The 16,470-nt window shown below is 42.2% G+C and overlaps 1 protein-coding gene across 1 annotated transcript in view; it reads right to left on the bottom strand.

Moving 5' to 3' along the window:
• Positions 1–15,002, bottom strand: part of KIF3A (kinesin family member 3A) — a 78,582-nt gene extending 63,580 nt beyond the window's left edge. Inside the window, exons 1-4 of the mRNA XM_075206004.1 lie at positions 14,855–15,002; positions 10,226–10,499; positions 6,330–6,474; positions 5,412–5,496 (exon numbers count right to left, since the gene is read on the bottom strand). Of these exons, the coding sequence (XP_075062105.1) occupies positions 5,412–5,496; positions 6,330–6,474; positions 10,226–10,499; positions 14,855–14,860 (510 nt within the window). The 5' untranslated portion in view covers positions 14,861–15,002. The remainder of the gene's footprint in view (positions 1–5,411; positions 5,497–6,329; positions 6,475–10,225; positions 10,500–14,854) is intronic.
• Between the last annotated feature and the right edge of the window lie 1,468 nt (positions 15,003–16,470).

Here is a 16,470-nt window from a genome sequence, read left to right as displayed (position 1 = left end):
GGATTTTTTTTCTAAGTGGCTAGAATTTGGCAAACCTTTGCTCTTGATGCACTTCAAAATACATAGTTCAATATTACATTTAATTATTTTCCTATTTGATAACAAATTTGAGACCGCAATTCTGACTATCCGCTATTTAGAAATTCATTCCAAACTTTGCTCATTCGAATCACCAAGAACTATAATCTAAACCAGGGTTGTCCAACCCGCGGGCCGCATGCGGCCCAGCACGCCTGTAAATGTGGCCCAGAAGGAGTTTGGGTTGTGGCAAGGGGGCAGCACTGTTAATGGAAAAAAAAAATCCTGCAAAAAATGAAAAGAAAATACTTACCTTGCGGTCATGCGGTTACGTTAGCTGGTACTCCGGCTCCCTCCCTTGTCTCCTCCTCCGTGCGGTGCTCGCAGTGAATGTCGGGCGTGATGTCATCGCGCCCAACATCCATTGCGGAGCGCAGCACAGAGGAGTCACCCGCGCGAGAAGACCAATCAGCAGCACAGAATTGGAGAAGAGAAGAGGACAGGAGAACAAGCCGATTAAGGGGATTTTTTTTATTATTTCAAGGGACGCTGAGCAGTGAATAAAAGTCACCTGGTCCTGGAGCATCATGGACCTTATCTCCCTGCTACATACTTCTACTTGTAATACTAATGGGGCATTATATATTATTCTCTTTGGCCCATTATAAGTTGTTATCCCTTAACTAACATAGTGGTGTAATTAGCAAAACAGGTCACAATTTGGGGTCACAGTGATGTATATGTCAGGTACCGCAGGCCTGGTCAGGGCACCCTGATATACAATGCCTGGCTTAAATGCACTTTATTGATATTGTATCGAAACAATACAAAAAGTGATTATAGTATAATAACTAGAGAGGATTTTTTGAACATGGCGATTGAAATTGTATAGGGGGATTTGAAAAAAAAGTGATAGATATATATAGATATATATATATATATTTATATATGTTAACTATGTTTTCTATGGTTTTTTGGATGATCAGTTATCGTTATTGTTAGTGTATCTTATGTGTGGCCCAAACCAACTCGTCGTCTTCCAATGTGGCCCAGGAAAGCTAAAAGGTTGGACACCCCTGATCTAAACAGACTTTTAATAACCTTTATAATATACTAGTGCACAAGTGCCACCTAGTGGCCACTATCAGGTATGATATAGGCAAGATTGAAATTTATTTCACAAAATTCCAACAAAAAGCAGCAATAAACATTTAAGTGCAGCGGACACATTTTCTTAATCAATCCCAATCTAACACACCTTTCACAGTTTCAGAACAGTTTCACCTGATCCTGGACATATCCTTTAAGGACACTGAAAAGGTGCAATTGCCTGTACAAACGAGTGTGTTTCTTAAATCGTTACCATTGAATTGTGTATTTTTGCTGCAAACTGCCATTAATCACTTAAATTTTTCCAAGTGTAATGCGATTACCATGGACCACAGTCATATAACATATGATGCAGTGAGCTGAGAAGCTTTGGAATCTTAATAGCAAAGAACTCCCTACTACATCTGCCATCAAATGACCACCCATGAGCTAGGTAACTGACTGGTTCACACTCAGATCAGCTTATATCAGTCCTGATATACATCATGGCCAGACATTATCCTAATCACAGACCGTTTTACACACATCTATACAAAAAATAAGATTTTGTTTAAATCCTGAAAAACAATCCTAAAATTATCTCTGCAGTTCCACGTGCCCTTACAAAAAGCCCCCACAAACCCCAAAATGTATCAAGTGCTCTCACATCCCACATGCACTCTAAAATTTCCTTCAGACTTCTCCACATACCACTCAGACTCACTCTCCCCCTCCCTTGGTGTATCAGTTTTACCCATGGCCCCAGCTCTCAGGAAAGGAGGCAAAAAGTTGGAAGGAACTGGGGAAAGGCAAGTGGCGGCTCACTGGGTCACCTGTTCCCCAGAAAATTCTTCTACTTCTAGAAGCAAGAGAGGCTTTTTTCTGCAGTGACAGCAACAGCAATCTCCCCTACAGATAGCTTTTGCAAGGGAAACAGAGTCAAGTTAAAAAAAGGTACAAAGCTTGCAGTTAAAAAAAACATGTCTATGTGGAATTGCACCTTTCTTATCAGTATGGTGAGTGAGTGCAGTCATGTCTTATTATACTACTCAGCCAATAGAGAGATATTTACCAGTGCTCCAGCTTGGAGACCTCTGGGACATATTCTTCACTAAAGCTTATTTTATATTATCCTCTATAAAATTAATTCCATAGACAAAAAACCTTACGGTTTAACATGTCCAATTAAGGTTCCTTATACACAAACTACAATGTAAGAAAACGATTGAAACTCTTCAACTCAAACTGCAAAAAGCAATGAAATTACGACGATTAAGGCAGAAACCTTAATGGACGTGTTCCTTGCCCAATACAGACATGGTATGTCCTCACATCCTGTGGTTAGCTGCAGATTCAGCACTATCATGTAGTGAGATTGCTGTCACTCACAAACTGGTGGAGTTGCTAATTCACAGATTTGTGTGTTCAATGGAATACACATATACAGTAGTAGTACATTTTCTTAGTTTACCTTTATCATAGTTTAGGGTCTCTGTGTCTTAGAAAGGGACAGTAGAATAACTTCATAAAAAACTACAAAATAATATATTTGAAATACATTTAAATAGTAGAGAAGCCTCTTAGTTTGGTTATCAGTGAGAAAAGTTTGTCATTACATTCCCTTACAAGGCCTAAGCTGACTTTTAACAACAATTCAAGGATACATAAAACCAACAAGACTTAACTAATAAAATATTTCCGGTAAACTGCTCAGTAGTCATAGGCAAACTGAGGGGGGGGGGGGGGTTTCCTAGTGTCTGGAAACCTCTCCCAGCCTGGGGCACTGTATGCTTGAGGTGGCTTTCCCTGTGTATATGATGGGGATAGGAATTGCCTGTGTATATGATGTGGATAGGAAAAGTTGGAGAGCAGCCAAGCACTGTCTAAAATTATAGCCACACCCCCACGCAAGCTGGTCACGCCCACTGGCGGCGTAGCGTGGAAACCCCTCTCTACAAATCCTGCGTTTGCCCCTGGTAGTGTAAACTGAACGCACAGAGAGCACCAGAACAAAGCTGCAAGGGGTATATACATAAAATAAGAATATGTTCCCACAGCAAAAGAAAAATAAAAACTAGTTTATTTTAAAATAATAAAGGATATCAAATGTATTTATTAATAAAGTAAAAACTTCATGCAAATGGATTGCCAACAATACAAAGTATTTTAAACCATACTTGCCAACTCTCCCGAAATGTTCGGGAGACTCCCAAAATTCGGGTAGATCTCCCGGACTCCCGGTAGAGCAGGCAAATATCTCGCAAACGGCCTCTTGCTGTCAAAATGACACGATTTGCAGTGAATCGCGTCATTTTGGCCCCGTCCCCGCGTCAAAACCAGAATTTTATCGCGGGGGCGGGGCCAAAATGACGGGATTCACTACGCCCCACCCCTCCCGCCCTCCAACCACGCCCCCCTGCCTGGGATCTCCCGGAAAAGAACTTTAAAAAGTTTGGTAAGTATGTTTTAAACGTGCAGCGAGTGCTCAAATCAGCATATACATATACAAATAACAGATGTTATAATTGCTCCGAGAAAATTAAGGAACCAAAATTAGTCCAGCTGCGGTAAAAATGAAAGGTCCTCAATTGGATAAGGTCTTATTGCAGAAGTAACCAACTGGTTTACCAAATCCTCAGTTAATAAGAGTACTGATGCTCAAACTTCAGTTATGCACTAGTAAATACTAAATTCTCAATATGAGGTTCTGTTCAGCCAAATCTCAGTACACTAACAAATCAGGCTCTAGTATGTAGCTCCAAACTTGCATACACACTTATATAAATTACCATCCATAAGAGGACTAAGAGGGATGGCTGTGGGGACTATCATCTGTATTTCAGTGAACACACAAATCTGTGAATTTGCAGCTCCACCATTTTGTGAGTGACAGCAATCTCACTACATGATAGTGCTGAATCTGCAGCTTACCACAGGATGTGAGGACATACCATGTCTGTATTTCGCAAGGAACATGTCCATTAAGGTTTCTGCCTTAATCGTCGTAATTTCATTGCTTTTTGCAGTTTGAGTTGAAGAGTTTCAATCGTTTTCTTACATTGTAGATTGTGTATAAGGAACCTTAATTGGACATGTTAAACTGTAAGGTTTTTTGTCTATGGAATTTCATGGCTTTTTGTAAAGTGAAGTGTATGTATGCATGTTCTGGCAGTCAGAAATGTGGTGCAGTATGTACCACATTGTGCTTATGTGCCTCCCACCAGCACCTGCAGCACTGTATTCACCTCCCCAGTCCTTAAACTTGAGTCCTTGTTGATGCTGGTCACCAGTGAAAGCAGACAGACTTTTACAGAGATTCTGACAGAAAAGCTAAGAGTAAACCAATGAGTAAAATACAGCCCACAGCAGGCAATGAGAAGTGGGTGTGCATAGATTATCTGCAGCTTCTCTACACTACATGTCACTTGTAAAGAGGGACATGTCAGATGCTAATGTCCAGATACCTCCCATTTACTCCCCGCTGTGATTACCACTGAGTGTGATCAGTACAAGTACCACAATAACTTTTGAATAAATTAACTGATGTCACATAGGGGCGGGAGGTTTACAATGGATTCACTAACAGCTGTCTCAGGGAGAGATTAAACTCTCAATTGAGAGCAGTGCCTGTGCTAATAGTACTACACGGTGCCCCTCCCATATCCCCAAAACACTAACCAACCCCCCTGTGGATAGAAAATGTGGGTAATTTCTTCAGCTCAGAGATGAAAGCCAGAGACACAGCCATGTTTGTGCTCTCAAGTGAAGCCAGTCTAAGTACACCCAGCACAAACCTCTAACTGACATGAGCAACGTTATGAAATCCCCTATCTTTAAAATGGGGCATATTTTACCAAATTGTAAAAAAACTATAACTTTCTCAAAATTTAAAACCCTCAAAAGGCACTTCTCAGCCCCAATAGCTTTCTTATAAAACAAACCCGTCTTTAGACCTCCTGTACACCAAGTTACGCTCTCCCAAAAAAAAACTGAAAAACTGTGACTTTTGCAAAACAGGAAGTGGAAAAAAAACAGCGAGATTTTGAACTTTAGATTATTCCCAATTTGTCATGCGGCACCTATTGACGGTTCTTCATTCGCATGTCAAATTTCAGTTTAAATTTAAATTTAAATTTCAGGTTAAAATATAGACCCTCAAACACCATGCCCCCCCTCTCCCAGATTTCCAATGGCAGAATGTCGTTTTTTAGATGGAACCTTAATATAAGGGCACGACTGTGCCCTTATAATACTAACTACATATGTCAAATCAAATTTGTAAATTCATATCTTCTAATCCTCACCTCTAGTCTCTGTGTTTGATCTTTTCCAAGTAAATCCCGTACTTCTTCATTATAAATTTCCAAGTAGGACACTCTGACCAGAAACCTATAAAATTCAAAAACATTCCAATGATACACCATGGCATTTTGACTGGACCAGCTGGTTTAAGGACCACTAAAATCCAAAACAGATTTTCAGACATGAAACATGAAAACATTGTTCAGTGTTAGCCTGACTTTCCACTGCAGCTGTGTTAAAGAGTAATGTATTACCTTCTAACTCCAATACAGACAGCTGAAGCACCTCCCACATCATTTGAACAGTGTCCTCATGGGATGAAATACAGGTCAAAAAGCTGAGACACATATCATATTACTGGTCCTGCCAATAAATATAAAGCAACTAGTCTGCTGTGCAAGTCAATCACTGTCTGCTTGTTTAGTTACAGTATCACCCCTCATAACATATCAACCTGCTGCAAAAGTGTAGTGGTGCATGATGAACAGATTTAGGGAAATATAAATACTCCTGACATTTCATGTAAATTGTTCATTTCAGTAATGCAAATCAATTGATATTTATTAATGTCAAATAATAGATGCACTCCTCCTTTAAGATAACCAATAAAATAATTACATTATTAAATTGTTGTCTTTTTATGGTGATGCGTGGAGTAGAGTGCATATACAACTTTAAATAGTCTTCTGTTAGATCCAGACACAACTTTATACTACTGTATCAGCAATAAACCTTCTCCGCCAATGTATATGTAATCTGAATATCATATGGTAACATTTCAGTTGGATCTAATTGGTGAAAGTTTAAACCGGTATACATTCAAACAAAAGGCATGCAAAGGATTTCATGGTTGTGGGTTGAATTCTGAAGGGAGAAAGTAGAAGGAAGTGATGCATAAAGATTCATAATGGTATCTTTACCTTGTATCTCCTTCTGCTTTAGCAATATGTCCAAATACATGAGCAAATGAATTAGGGATGATCCCTCTGAGCTCAGGAACAGCTCGGACTCCTTCCATCGTAAATGTTTTGCCTGTACCAGTCTGTCCATATGCAAATATCGTGCCTAGAAAAGAAGGTGGGAGGAATAGCAAGGGAAAAATTTATAGATTTGACTGCAAAGGTGCGTGGGAACCATATTTAAAATAAATCCAAGATTGCCGAGAACCGTTATGGAAGTGTTCACAGTGATATTGTTACACTTTTTATGGATTAGTTAAAGAAAACTTAGAAAGTATGTAGCCTGTCTACAGCCAAATACTGAAAAAGCTACTGATGGATTTTCAGCAATGCTACTACTAGAGAAGTGGTAGACAATAGACGACCCACAGCACCTTCACCTGCTGCCCCCAACTCTACATTTCACTTTGTGACGAAATGTAGTTTATCGAATGACTGATTGTTATTTTCTGTTGAATTTATGTATAACACTGTGAATATTTTATGTAACCTTTCAAAGTGTATTTTGTTATCTGACCTGAGTCTGACCTAGGAAAGTGTCAATGGTCTTTTGAAAGTAGCCAGGCCCAGAGACAGATAAGATCTCTAAGTAGTTTGTGTATGCAGAGGAGTTAGACTTCGCCAGGCCAAACGAGCAGAGGGGAGAACTCAGGTCTTGTGAAATGCCAGGTCTCAGGACATCCATAATTTACTTCGAAAGCCCTGTGTCATTTTGGGCATCCATCTAACTTAGGTAAAAAAAATAACTAAGGTGGGGGGTGAAGAGCCAACAAGAAATGGTTTAAAAATCTCTTGTATCAGTAGTAGTGTTCATTTCTTTGAGGGAGTCTTTCAAGACTGAAATGTCCCATCCTTCTCCACTGTGTTCCCTCACACATCAGGTCTTAACTAGTAAGTAGTAACTCTGATTTTATTTCCTATTTTATTTTCTGAAACTCATTTGTGCAACATTTTGTATGTCTTGTTATTAATTTTTGTAAATAAGCCTTGAAAATATTTTTCAGATTAAACATATTTAATCTAGTGTATTTCTCCGTGATTCTTTGTGAACTTACAAAGCCCAGGGAGGCTCATGCTACATGTGTATGTGATTTAAGTGTGAAACATTAATAAGTGGTTCTGGTGAACGTAAGGACACCATAATAAATCCTTTGTGGTGGCAGAAATGGTGTCGTCATTGTTAATTAACTAAGGTGACACCAGTCACTGCCAGCTGTTCAGATTGCTGTATCTGGGACAGGCTGAGCGTTAGTTACACACTTATTCTCTGCTTTGTTATAAAGCAGAGAATAAGTATGAATGGAGCAGGCGACTGCCACATCACTGCACAATGCAGAGAAATCACTCAGCACTGAAGGTGGAGGGAGTGCAGTGTGATCACCCTCCTTCCTCTGCTGGGATTCCCGACCTGCAAACACAAGATATTCGGTATGTAGGTAATGTGTGTCCACAGTACATATATGTGTTGTGATTTGAAGATGAGTCATAGGTACAAGCTCGTGATGCATGTTGTAATTCTGCACAGCTAGCAAGAAGTGGGCAATTACTAGGCACTTCTGAATGTTAATATACATTCTGGCTGCAAAAGTCATTTCACTTTACTGCAGTTTAAGTTTACACAAACAAACAAGATTGTGGTTGTTTGCTACACCAGTTGGTCAAGATGTAAATTAAAATTGCTTTACTGAACTTATGGTTCTTCTAGCAGCTCACCCATGTGGCTTCACCAAATTTCATTTCACTCTTGTGAGAATTACTGGTTTTTATATGTGATCTTCACCGCATCTTCAGTATAAACTTTATGGTACAATATATCAGTGTTTCCAAAACAATCTACAGCAGTGGTGGGCAACAGGTGGCCCACCAAGCCTTCACCTGCGGCCCCCAGCCAGCTGCTCCCGTTCTTACTTATTCTCTACTTTGCTATAAAACAGAAGTCAGGGAGGACAGGCAGCACACCAAAGGCGGAGGACAGAGAGCAGGGTCATCTCCCTTTTTCCTCTGCAGGGATTCCGGAGCCGGCACATACAAGAGTTTTGCAGAAAGTTAGACCCACAAGTAAATCAGGAAACAGAAACGAGAGGGAAAGAGCAGAGAGAATGCAGAGGAGACATCAGCCACAGGTATATAGTAGAAGGTGATATTATTGGAGAAGTGGAAAATATTACAAAGAGTGCAAAATAAGAGAAAAAAAAAAGAAAAAAACATTAAAAAAAATAACGAAAAGGGGGAGGGGGATAATCACATATAGACAGAAGGACAGTGAGAAGGGAATAAGATGCAGACAGGTAGAAACATTTTTAGCAGATTATCTAGTGGGTGGGGGAGATGTGAGAGCCCCTTTTGAAGGATGGAGTCCTTGAAGTAGATCAGGCAGGCTATCCTTCACTGTACTAGACACTTGTCTAATCTAATACTAACACAAGCTAAATTGCATGCACAAAGTAGTTTAGGAATCAGTGCATAAATAATACTATGCAAAGCATTTCCCAAAATTGGATTTACCCCTGACTATTGACACTGTCAATTACTGTAGTAAGTATATATATAGTCAAGCAATTAAGACATTCAGATGTTAATTATATCCAGCACATCATCAATGTACAAAGCACAGAGAATGAACAAGGTCAATAGAATAATATTCTATTCAGCAATATACTACATCACAGTATGTCATGTTTAGTGTTACAAAGGAGATAATTGTGTTAATGGTCTCATCCCATGCAAGGCCCCAGACACGCTCAAGGGAATGTGTCTCATACTCACAATATGATTACTGCATCTCTCACACATGATGCCATGCTGAATGTTAACAAAGTAAACAATGTTCAAGAAACTACAAAGACTATATTTATTTACATATATACATACACGCGCACACATACGCGCGCACATGTACACATACACGCGCGCGCACACACACACGTACACATATACATATGCGCGCACGCACACATATGTGTACGCACACACGTACACATACGCAAGCACACGTACGCATATACATACGCACGCATACAGATACGCTCGCGCACATGTACACATATGCGCGCACATGTACACATATACATACGCGCACACACACATGCGCACGTGCACACACATATGCGCACGTGCACACACATATGCACGCACACATATGCACACGTACATATACATACGCGGACGGAGACATATACGGACACACACACAGACATTATAGAAATTTTCTGCCATCTACCAGGATTTTGAAGATGAACGAAGGGTGGAGGTTTCAGCAAGACAAGGATTCCAAACACAGACAAGGACACTCAATTGGTTTCAGAGACAGAAAATAAAGCTGCTAGAATGGTTCAACCAATCACCTGACTTGAATTCAATTGAAAATCTATGTAAAGAACTAAAGATCAGAGTGCATAGAAGAAGCCCACGGAACCTTCAAGATTTGAAGACTATTTGCGCTGAAGATTGGGGCACAATTACACCCGAGCAATGCATGCGGCTAGTTTCTCTCGCTCTCATATATATATATATATATATATATATATATATATATATATATATATAAAAAAAAAGAGGAGGTAGGAAGAGGTAAAGCATCTCATATTCAGTTCTCACAGGGGAAAGGCTTAGTGTGTACAGCCCCTAAATTGGTCCAGGTATTAATTAGGACTGTGGCCAGCAATGGCCAAAAAGATAGTAAAAATACAAGAGAGTGCATACGAGCACTAATTATAACCTATGTAAGCTTAATTAAAGTGAGGCACAAGTAATAACCATAATGGATGAGCTTTATTGCTGATTATACATTCTTCTCCCAATGTTACTCGAAAGATGATTTATTGCTACTTTAATGGCACCTTACAATTGATACATACCATTGTAGCCTTCCAGCACAGAATCAATAATAGGTCTGGCAGTCAAATTGTAAACATCAAGTTGTTTACTGTCTGGTCCAAAAACAGTGTCAAATGTAAATGTCTTTGGAGGCTCATTCATAGAGTCCACTTTGTGAACAGCAATAGTTCCTCTTATTTCGTCCACATTTACTGCCATTTTGCTGCTCATGGCCTTCTCTCGCTCGTTTAAAGGACGACATCGTACCACAACTTTCACATTATCACAAGACTCCGGTCTTTCTGCTTTGTTTATCTGTGAAAAAAAGTCATAGGTTGTAATACGTAAGTGGTAAAGTACAATTAAGGGACTTTACAGAGATAAGGAAATTACATATTTCAGACATACATAAATAGTTCTAGAAAATTACATTATTGGTTATTTATATAGCGCAGATCATATTAAACAGCAGTGTACAGAGAACGTGTAATCATTCACATCTGCCCATGCCCCCCAGATACAGTCTAAATTCCCTAACACACACAGGTCCATTTTGTCAGAAGCCAATTAACCTACCAATATGTTTTTTTGGACTGTGGGAGGAAACTGAAGCACACACGAGAACATACAATCTCCACACAGATAGGGTTCTGGTCAGAATCGAACCCATGATCCCCATTGCTGTGAGGCAGCAATGTTAACAAATAAAAATAAAGAAGAGAATACATAACAATCATAACAAGGGATAAATGTATCAATTTACGAGTTTCTGGCAGGTTTGAAAAGTGGAGACGTTGCCTATAGGCAACCAATCAGATTCTAGCTATCATTTTGTAGAATGTACTAAATAAATAACTGGAATCCGACTGGTTGCTATAGGCAACATCTCCAATTTTCAAAACCGTCGGAAATTTGCAGCCGATACATTTACCTTCAAGCGTTGAAAAGTACATTTGGACAGTATGTAGATAATATTCCACAAACAAAACAAACTATTGCAGCTGAGAGGTTTATATCAATAAGCAATGTAAATATTATTGCCCAAAAAATATTTTTAGTAGTTCACAAATAGAAATCTTGATTTGAGAGGTTGCAAATGCAAAATCCAAACCATTAAACTATTGCTTGGCTGGCAATACTGTCCATTTTAATAATATAGTATAGGCCAGTGGTTCCCAAACTTTCTCAGTTCGAGGCACCCTTAGGGTCACCATAATCTTTCCAAGGTACCCCTAAGCCAAAATAATTACCGGGTAGTCCCATTTTTTAAGTAGTTGGTTTAAAATGACGTAAGATGTATTTAGGCCCCTTCACCATCACATTGTGTCCCTTCATCATATCACTGCGCCCCTTCACCATATTACTCTGTCCCCCTCCTTCAGCGTCTCGCTCTCTCTGTCCCCCTCCTTCAGCGTCTCTCTCTCTCTGTCCCCCTCCTTCAGCGTGTCTCTCTCTCTCTGTCCCCCTCCTTCAGCGTGTCTCTCTCTCTCTGTCCCCCTCCTTCAGCGTGTCTCTCTCTCTCTGTCCCCCTCCTTCAGCGTGTCTCTCTCTCTCTGTCCCCCTCCTTCAGCGTGTCTCTCTCTCTGTCCCCCTCCTTCAGCGTGTCTCTCTCTCTGTCCCCCTCCTTCAGCGTGTCTCTCTCTCTCTCTGTCCCCCTCCTTCAGAGTGTCTCTCTCTCTCTCTGTCCCCCTCCTTCAGCGTGTCTCTCTCTCTCTCTGTCCCCCTCCTTCAGCGTGTCTCTCTCTCTGTCCCCCTCCTTCAGCGTGTCTCTCTCTCTCTGTCCCCCTCCTTCAGCGTGTCTCTCTCTCTCTCCCCCTCCTTCAGCGTGTCTCTCTCTCTCTGTCCCCCTCCTTCAGCGTGTCTCTCTCTCTCTCTGTCCCCCTCCTTCAGCGTGTCTCTCTCTCTCTCTGTCCCCCTCCTTCAGCGTGTGTCTCTCTCTCTCTCTCTGTCCCCCTCCTTCAGCGTCTCTCTCTCTCTGTCCCCCTCCTTCAGCGTCTCTCTCTCTCTGTCCCCCTCCTTCAGCGTGTCTCTCTCTCTCTCTCTGTCCCCCTCCTTCAGCGTGTCTCTCTCTCTGTCCCCCTCCTTCAGCGTGTCTTTCTCTCTGTCCCCCTCCTTCAGCGTGTCTCTCTCTCTGTCCCCCTCCTTCAGCGTGTCTCTCTCTCTGTCCCCCTCCTTCAGCGTGTCTCTCTCTCTCTGTCCCCCTCCTTCAGCGTGTCTCTCTCTCTCTGTCACCCTCCTTCAGCGTGTCTCTCTCTCTCTGTCCCCCTCCTTCAGCGTGTCTCTCTCTCTCTGTCCCCCTCCTTCAGCGTGTCTCTCTCTCTCTCCCCCTCCTTCAGCGTGTCTCTCTCTCTCTCTGTCCCCCTCCTTCAGCGTGTCTCTCTCTCTCTGTCCCCCTCCTTCAGCGTGTCTCTCTCTCTCTCTGTCCCCCTCCTTCAGCGTGTCTCTCTCTCTCTCTGTCCCCCTCCTTCAGCGTGTCTCTCTCTCTGTCCCCCTCCTTCAGCGTGTCTCTCTCTCTCTCTGTCCCCCTCCTTCAGCGTGTCTCTCTCTCTCTCTGTCCCCCTCCTTCAGCGTGTCTCTCTCTCTCTGTCCCCCTCCTTCAGCGTCTCTCTCTCTCTGTCCCCCTCCTTCAGCGTCTCTCTCTCTCTGTCCCCCTCCTTCAGCGTCTCTCTCTCTCTGTCCCCCTCCTTCAGCGTCTCTCTCTCTCTGTCCCCCTCCTTCAGCGTCTCTCTCTCTCTCTGTCCCCCTCCTTCAGCGTCTCTCTCTCTCTCTGTCCCCCTCCTTCAGCGTCTCTCTCTCTCTGTCCCCCTCCTTCAGCGTGTCTCTCTCTCTGTCCCCCTCCTTCAGCGTGTCTCTCTCTCTGTCCCCCTCCTTCAGCGTGTCTCTCTCTCTGTCCCTCTCCTTCAGCGTGTCTCTCTCTCTGTCCCCCTCCTTCAGCGTGTCTCTCTCTCTGTCCCCCTCCTTCAGCGTGTCTCTCTCTCTGTCCCCCTCCTTCAGCGTGTCTCTCTCTCTGTCCCCCTCCTTCAGCGTGTCTCTCTCTCTGTCCCCCTCCTTCAGCGTGTCTCTCTCTCTCTCTGTCCCCCTCCTTCAGCGTGTCTGTCTCTCTGTCCCCCTCCTTCAGCGTGTCTCTCTCTCTGTCCCCCTCCTTCAGCGTGTCTCTCTCTCTCTGTCCCCCTCCTTCAGCGTGTCTCTCTCTCTCTGTCCCCCTCCTTCAGCGTGTCTCTCTCTCTCTGGCCCCCTCCTTCAGCGTCTCTCTCTCTGGCCCCCTCCTTCAGCGTCTCTCTCTCTGGCCCCCTCCTTCAGCGTCTCTCTCTCTGGCCCCTTCCTTCAGCGTCTCTCTCTGTGCCCCCCTTCACTCTCCTTTACTTACCTTCTTTCCTGACGTCTTCTCTGCTGCTGCTCCTCACTGAGGCTGACGGACGTGCAGACGTCACGCCCGGCAGTCAGTGAGGAGGATCCGGCGCTGGATGATTGGTAAGTTGGTTTTTTTTCCTCTTCTTTTTATTGTTAGGGCGATCGCGGCACCCCTGTGACAGCGCCGCGGCGCACACTTTAGGAACCGCTGGTATAGGCATTGCATTAATATTTAGTAAAGCTGTGACCCACATAAAAACCATGGAGGTTTCAACAAATTCCATCAACACCCAATTGGGTTATCACATATCATGAATAATATTTGTTTTTATAAACCCGGCAGTCAAGACTTTCACTATGTCCTCACATTGCACCCAATGTGGGGGAAAAAAAAGAAAAACATTTAGGAGTAAGGCTAAAATGGTTTTTCATAAGCCATAGTACAATGAAAAAGAACTTAAAAAAAATAAACAACAGTTTTAACAAAGTTAAAAATAAAATATTAAACTTTTAGGTCTTCCAGGTGAGCATTTAAACAATAACTTAATTTACTTGTAAGTGAAGAAATGTCCATTGATTTTTTTTTTTGTAACTCCTGCTAAAATAAAGAGGTCCGTTTGAAAGATAGTTTCCACTTCAAGCACAAAAATTGGTATCTTGCTATTGAAAAAACAGCCTTATATCTTATTTGTGTATCTTGCATCTACAATGCACACTTGTTTCATGCACTTTTCATGTGTTGCCTACAAAGAAATGAATCCATGAAACATGCGAGTTGAAGGATGAAATATCCAGTACTAAAAAGTAAACAACTCACTGTAAAATTGAGTCTATTGAAAGGTATCACCACCTTCATAGAAATCAAGACTTTAATTTTTCATGCAATTGTCAATCAGTTTTCACAAATAACAAGATCAATAAAAGACTCAGAAAAAACAGAGGTCTGAATCCATTCAGGTTTTCCTCACACACTCCCTTACACCCATATTATATGCAAGGCAAAGCAAGCTGAATATGGACCTTGCCCTATGCATGGTGAGTAGGGCTACATAATGTAACCAAAAACTCCTCCCTGTTTTAAGATGGAGCAGTGGACTGTGTTATATTTTTTTACAAGTGGGTAAACTAACATCGGTGTATGTTGTGGCAGTGCCAGTTTATGGTCAGCATATCCTCCTCTCTGTACAACTGCAGCATCAGATGCTGAGATGTGAGCTGGGAGGAGGAGGAGGCCGGGCGGATGAATGGACGATCTGTCACTGCCTCACCTGCCCTAGCAACCAACAGCACCCCGTTCACATAGCCCAGCCCCTCATTACCGGCATCTTTGCGCGGGTTCCGGGACAAGTCCCGAATAGTAGATTTGATACCAGGATCCTGGAGAAATCAAGGAGCTGAGAAAAGGACAAGCACCTCAGACACAGACAGCGCGCATGCGTCTGCCTAACAGTGCTGAACGGAGTGACCAGCACTGTGACCAATAGCAATAAGATTTGATTAACGGCTGCGGCTGCAAGCAACCAATCTCTGCGCACTTCTTCACTGTTTCTCACAAGCAGAGAAGAAAGTGTTACTGATTGACATACTAATGAGCCAATAGAGAGAGGGTTATGATCGTTGGTTCCTAAGATAATTGTGTTGGTCTAGCTATGGATGACGGGAGTTTATTTGTTGTCATGGTAACAGTTGTGAAGGCTTAGGCCTTCCTGGTACAAAACGCAATGAGATGACTCCATGTTTAATGAGGTCTACACACATATGTTTTACAGAAAAGTAATGATACAGCATTATGCTATAACTCAAAGCCTTAAACATGGTATATGTCAGATGAACTGTATATAGGCACATGTTTGTTTTGCCATTTTACATAGAAAGAAAAATTAATTTCTTAGCAAAGCATGGTTAAAGGGTCAAATCAGTTAAAAGGGTGCCTGTTTATTATACAGATGCCACTTCTACTTGAACCACCAAAAAACCTGCAGTAGCAGTGCCTTCCCCTGTCTTCTCTATATTGCCTCTTGACACTACTAACCCTCCTCTCCTCCATCCACAACCATGTACCTCCCCTGGAGACCCCTGATGCTCCACTGCCTACCAGCTGTTAAATGTGAATGAATAGGGCAGTGTGTGGACAGAGGACAGGTTTAAATAAATAGGAAGACTCTTTGCATACTTCAGTATCACAGAGGATATATATATATGTGTGTGTGTGTGTGTATGTATATATATATATATATATATATATATATGTGTGTGTGTGTATGTATGTATGTGTATATATATATATATATATCATACTTGCCAACATTTCTTTTTCTTTTTCCAGGAGATGCCGGCTGGGGCATGCAGGGGGCGGGGCGGCGAAATCGCGTCATTTTGGCCCCGTCCCCGTGACGGAATGACGCAAATCGCGTCATTTTACAGCGGGGGCGGGGCTAAACGCCGCGATTCCGGATGAATCGCGGCGTTTAAACTGAATTTTTCCCACTTCCTATCAGGGAGATTGCCACACTCGTCCGGGAGACTCTCGCAAAATGCGGGAGTCTCCCGGACAATCCGGGAGAGTTGGCAAGTATGATATATATATATATATATGTGTGTGTGTTTTATTCGGTTATACTAATCTGCTTCATAAGACAATTGGGTGAACCTTCTACCATGGGCCGAGTTTGCCCATAACAAACTTTATCACGAGTCCACGCAGATTGTTATCCTGCACACACCTGTCATATATGTATTTTTTATTTTCCAGATTAAATCTGGGGGACAAGCAGTATTGATCTAAACTCAAATGTTCATATCGGATCTGGGTGTCAGATTTTTACATTGATCTGCAATAGCATTCACATTGCGAATGGTGATGGAAAGAAACAAACATTAGACTTAATCCAGAATCAAGATGGGAATATCTGCAAGTAGGATCTGTAAGTGTGTG

Source organism: Mixophyes fleayi, chromosome 4 (genome assembly GCF_038048845.1).
Source record: "Mixophyes fleayi isolate aMixFle1 chromosome 4, aMixFle1.hap1, whole genome shotgun sequence".
NCBI classification, from domain to species: Eukaryota; Metazoa; Chordata; class Amphibia; order Anura; family Limnodynastidae; genus Mixophyes; species Mixophyes fleayi.
The sequence above is the reverse complement of the archived record's forward strand: the minus strand, read 5'-3'. Positions and strand labels throughout refer to the sequence as shown.